General features: G+C 41.5%; 1 protein-coding gene across 1 annotated transcript in view; it reads left to right on the plus strand.

Annotated features, from left to right (window-relative positions):
• LOC107552419 (neurexin-2-like) overlaps positions 1-5467 on the plus strand; it is a gene marked incomplete at its 3' end in the record, with an annotated part of 297359 nt that overhangs the window by 279590 nt on the left and 12302 nt on the right. Inside the window, exon 7 of the mRNA XM_016234286.1 lies at positions 260-283. Coding sequence (XP_016089772.1) covers positions 260-283 — 24 coding nt within the window. The remainder of the gene's footprint in view (positions 1-259; positions 284-5467) is intronic.

A 5467-nucleotide genomic window follows, 5' to 3' on the forward strand; every position in this document is an offset into this window, starting at 1 on the left:
TTCCGAATTAACTGACGTACTAACCAAAATAACAATACTACTGTCATGTTTTTGTTTTGCTTGACAAATCCTTCAATGAAGAGATTCTGTTGCTTTAGTTCTGGATTTGGATCTTGATTCTCTTGCACAAAAACCACATTAGGAAAAGAGAGCGCGAAGGCCGGTTTAAGACCGCCGCTCTTCAAAAGACCTTTATTGGCTTCACGATTTGTCATTATTCTATATATTTTCTTTCCCTTCCCTTGTTTTTTTCCTAAAGCACTCAGGCATTGGACACGCTATGGTAAACAAACTGCATTATATGGTAGATATCATTCTAATTGTCTTCTACTTTGGTTTGCCCTGGATTTCCGTTTCCTATTTCTATTCTGTTTGCTTATACTGACTACACAAATCCCCATTGGTATCAAGGTAGCGATCAGACTACAGATACTCACTCTTTGGTTTCTCTGTCTCATTCGCTCATGGTTTTCTCTTTGTTTTGTCCATCCTGCACCTCCGCTCCCGTCAGGAACCACAGGCGCGACAGATCTCGGGTCAAACGCTTGATTTCTCCCGTTGAGCTGAGTCTCAGTCCATATCATCATTCGTATGTTTCTCAACAGAGCGCAATGAAACTTTAACTGTAGCTGCGCCTCCCCTTTACTTGACTTACCTAACATTATTTATTACCATCTGAACCGATTTGAGCGTTCATCTGAGGGACGGTACACGAGCCCAGTGGCAGGACGGAAGGAACTCATCCCAGCCGGAAACGTCCTCAGAACAAACCTACAAAGGTCAATAGAACGTAAATGGAACGTTCATTTAAAGTTATCTGGTCTTTAATAACGTTTGCACAGAAACATTATTTATGCATCGCTCATGGAACGTTTTCTGAAACATTTTAGTTGGACGTCAGTCTAATGTTCTTTAAATGTTACTGCAGGACGTTCGGAGAACATTCAAAACTAACGTTCCAGTAATGTTTGCAAAATGATACAATGGAATATTTTTACAACCAAGATAAAAAAAAAATTTTTTTTTTTAATTGACATTTTGAACATTCAGAAAACATTCAGAAGTGACATTTTCGTAACTTAATGGGAATGTTAGTTAAACGTTCCTGGAGTGTATTTTTTGCGAGTCTGCGATTTCTGATTCAGCGATATTGATTTTAATATTGCGGAAGTGTCTCAGCATCACAGTAGCCTGCGGTCCTTTAGCTGGTAATGACAGCTCTTTTGATATCGGCTCAAGGAGATGGTGTGCAGCCAGAACCTCCGTCTCTCCTGGAGCTCCTGCTCTCCCGGGTTCAGATAAAACACATCCCGGACCCGCTCTGATTTATTCAGCAGGTCAGGACTGACCCTCACTGTCCCCAAGCCACATGCTTTTGGGTTTGTGAAGTCATGGAGGCTCTCGCCAGGGTGAGGGATGATTTCATTAATGTCCGTACCCACAGGACAACTAGCCTAATTGATAAACATGAACAATTCATTATTGCCGGAGCACACTGGCCTCTATCACCTCCCAGGGAAGCATTACTGATGCCAGGCAGCACGGTGAGAATCGACTGTAGATCAGACCAAACCGCCGCTGGTTTAGGATTCGTTATACACTCGTGTGATGTTTAATAATTAATTAGCTTTCATTTGTATACTTTCCGTTTGGTTTTAGTAATTTTCTGCTTTTGTCATTTCTGTTAGTTTTTGTTTCTTAGCTTTGTTTTTCATTCAGTTTTAGTCACATTAGTACTTCAGCTTAAACTGAGTTAAGTTTTTAAAGGTTTACATCTAATATTTTTACTTTTATTTAAGCATCATTTCAATTAACAAATACAATGTTTAATAGTTTTAATTTATTTTTATTTCAAGTTTAGTAGCATTAATTACTTAAGCTTAAACTTATTTACATGTCATTTTTGTAATATTTTCTATTTGTTTAATTATTCATTATTTTAAACTTATTTAAGTTTAGGCATTTTAAGGTTTACATCTAATATTTATGTATTCTGAAGCTTTATTTCAATTAATTAAAACAATTTTTAATAGTCTTAATTTATTTTTATTTCAGTTTAAGTCATTTGAGTAATTCAACTTAATCTTTAATTATTCATTTTTAGTTTTGTTTTTGTTGTTGTTTTTTTCATTTAATATTTACATTATTTTATTTCAGCTTTATTTAGTTGCACTTAACACTTTGAAGCTTTATTTCAATTAATTAAAACAATTTTTAATAGTCTTTATTTTTATTTCAGTTTAAGTCATTTGAGTAATTCAACTTAATCTTTAATTATTCATTTTTATTTTTGTTTTTGTTGTTGTTTTTTTCATTTAATATTTACATTATTTTATTTCAGCTTTATTTAGTTGCACTTAACACTAACAACACTGGCGTGTGTCGTTGTAGCTCTTTACTGCCTGTCACTGGACTCGTCAAACACGCGGCTCCGCCCACAGCTCCGCCCACAGCCCCGCCCACAGCTGCGTGGCATGTGGGAAAGTTTCTGTGTTCATTAATGCTGATGCTCACTCAGTAATGAAACTCAGGCATGACGTCGTTCAGCAGAAACACTCTTGCTTCGGTCCGGTGATATACGTGTATGTTCATACTCAGGCATATTTATGATCTAACAGAGCCTATAGAGATGCACAAAGCCACGCCCCTTCTAACAGAAATCATTGACATCAGTAAAGACTTTGTGCTTGTGTTAGTCGGTAGGTCCGCTCTAAGGCCTCCTGATCTCGGGTCAGCGTGATTGACAGGTCTCTCGCCTCCCGCTGCCAGATCCTCCAGGACGAGATTATCAGCCCGGGCCGCTTGCATTAGTATGCAATCATACAGAGCTAATGAACTCTGGCAGGGGTTCGGCGCCCTAGAATAACAATGTTTCTGAGGCAGAGAGAGCCATGCTTATTGTGTTATTTGGCCCGATGCAGATGGACAGCCGTAGATGACTGACAGCTCACAGCCAGAGCCGTTTCCACTCATTTATACCCATGTGTGTGACGCTTCAGTGGAAACTCTCCTGTTGTGTTTTCTTTGGTATTCTTTAGCAGATGTGTGTGCATGCTTCCATCCGCTTGCATCTCGTCCACCCGCAGCGAGAGGGAGTCTGCGATGCACAAGCTGTACCGGCTTGCACGCAAATCTCTGGACTCAAAGTGCTCATGTTGTTGTGTCCCACCTTCAGATTTAACCCCTTAATCAACTAAATGTTGCCGCTCCTCCATCTGTGGCGTGCTGTGACTCCGTTCTGACTCTCTCCGCGCCATCGGCTGCGAGCGCTCTCGCTCAGGCGTTTGTGTTGCCCTTCATCGGTTGTGTCCGCAGCTCATTCCCACTGAGAGCATCTTCATCTGCGCATTCAACTGCATGGCTTCTTCCCCATGTCCTGACTCTTTTGGATGGTTTATTTTGTTTCCTCGTAACCTCAAAACCCACCAGACGTGACAATTCAGACCAATCTCTCTCGTGGAATCAAGTCACAAAGGATTTCACCAATTGACTGCTCTACTAATTGACTAAAACCCAAATTCTGTTACTAATCCGAATGAAACCTTTGTTGTAACTGTACTAACAACCATTTTTGTGTCTGACCTGCTCTTCTTTACTAAAGTACTAACCTCCAACCCCACATACGAGCCCCACATGAGCTCCTATCCTCCTCCTGACCCCTCAGTGGCACTAACTCATCCCGGATCCTTTGGCTAGTTCAGTCCTGATCTCTCTGCACTAGTTCACAAACTCCGTCGAGGGTCGATTTCCAGCTGCCAGCCACCTGTCGAAGGACTCGCGACCTGTCAGTCGCTCAGTGTCTGCGGTTATTGGTGTATTATTCGAGGGCTGAATAAACAGATTTTCATTGCAGCTGCAGTTTTGTCTTTGTTTTTGATAGGTAAAGGTAAGTCATTTTAAAGAGCCGTCTCAGGAAGGCCAGACGGCTGAAACTGCAGCTCTGGAGCTCAGGTAAGGACCATCACAGCGCCGTTATAACATAAAGTCAGCTTTGGGTTTGTATTCAGACGAAAAGGGGATAGCTGAGCCAAAAAAAGATCTTTCTGTCACAGTTTAAAGAACGTAAAATGAACATTTTAAGAACACGAAAGAGGATGTTTTGTTTTTTGTCCATTGAGAAAGTCAATGGGGTCCAATGCTGTTTGGTTCCCAGTGTTCTTCAAAATATCTTCTTTAATGAAAGTCAGCAGGTTTGAGCGGCATGACGGAGAGTGAATGATGACAGAACGATCGTTCTGGGGTGAACGGCCCTTCGAGTCAATATTTTGTTGTGTCAGTTTTACTCTGACTGAAATGGCGTATTATTGCAGTTAGTGCATTGCTAATATCTTGCAGTGTTTCTTAGTTTTGTCAAGAGTATGTTGAAATCGCTTGATTATCGTCACGGTCATTTCTTGTCTTAAGTGCTGATGACGAGCAAAACCCCTCCTTTAGCAAACATCATGATTTGATTGATGGATGGGCGTTGAGTGCGTGTCGCGTCCGCAGCGAGTCAGTTCTGTGTGACTTGAAGTCCGTCTGAATCTTGCCTGTGGTTTCATACGAACTCCACTCGTGAGAGAGAAAGATCTGGAGGAACTGTCTGATGCTCGAGATGCTGAACCCGCCTGAGATTCATAAGGTGTGCTGTTGGTGTAAAAGCTCAGATTCAGTACGGTCTGAAGCAGATCTGAGGTGTTTCACACTCTTTAGTACGAAGGAGCATCGAGGATGAGTTCAGACTGATGCTGGAGCACTCAATCAGAGCTGCTGTTACTGGTGTTAACTTACAGTCCACTCACTGTATTACAAGAAACGAGTCTTAATATAGTGCTTACAATCTTTATTTTGAGTCTTGGTCCATTATTTGGTTATCAGAGCTCTGCTTGTGTTTGAGCTCTGTTCACACTGACTGACGTTTCATTGCTGAATGTTGTATTGTTTGTCAAACGTTACTGACAGCTTTTAAAAAACTGATTACAAATGGGAGGATTCTGTGGTAAAAATAACTTGTCATGTCTATTTCATGCACAGCTTGAACAAACGTTGTTTGGTCGTTAGGTCGTTTGGTCGAGTATAAATGAGCTGCCGGCGCTCCACTGCGTCAGTATGTAATAATTACTTCATGGCTGACAGGTGATCAATTCTGCCAGATGTATTCGAGCGGCCCGATGACAACAAGATGGAGCATTTTATCAAGAGAAGCCGCTGCAGTGTGATATTGTGTCTTCACGCTCAGACTGCTAACAGGACTAGTTAACGTGAGTAACAAACTGGTTTGAGCAGTGAGATGTCCTGCTGCTGCTCACAGAAAATGTGGCTTCTCCAGTAACCGGCTGATGCTAACCGCAGTGTTTTCTGTCTCATTGTGCTGCTCAGTGAGCTGTGGGGAATCTGCATCATTCAGCACTTGTGTGTGTGTGTGTGTGTGTGAGAGAGAGAGAGTGAGTGTGTGTGTGTGTGAGAGAGTGTGTGTGTGTGTGTGTAT

The sequence above is a fragment of the Sinocyclocheilus grahami genome, unplaced genomic scaffold (assembly GCF_001515645.1).
Source record: "Sinocyclocheilus grahami isolate Dianchi unplaced genomic scaffold, SAMN03320097.WGS_v1.1 scaffold450.1, whole genome shotgun sequence".
NCBI lineage: Eukaryota > Metazoa > Chordata > Actinopteri > Cypriniformes > Cyprinidae > Sinocyclocheilus > Sinocyclocheilus grahami.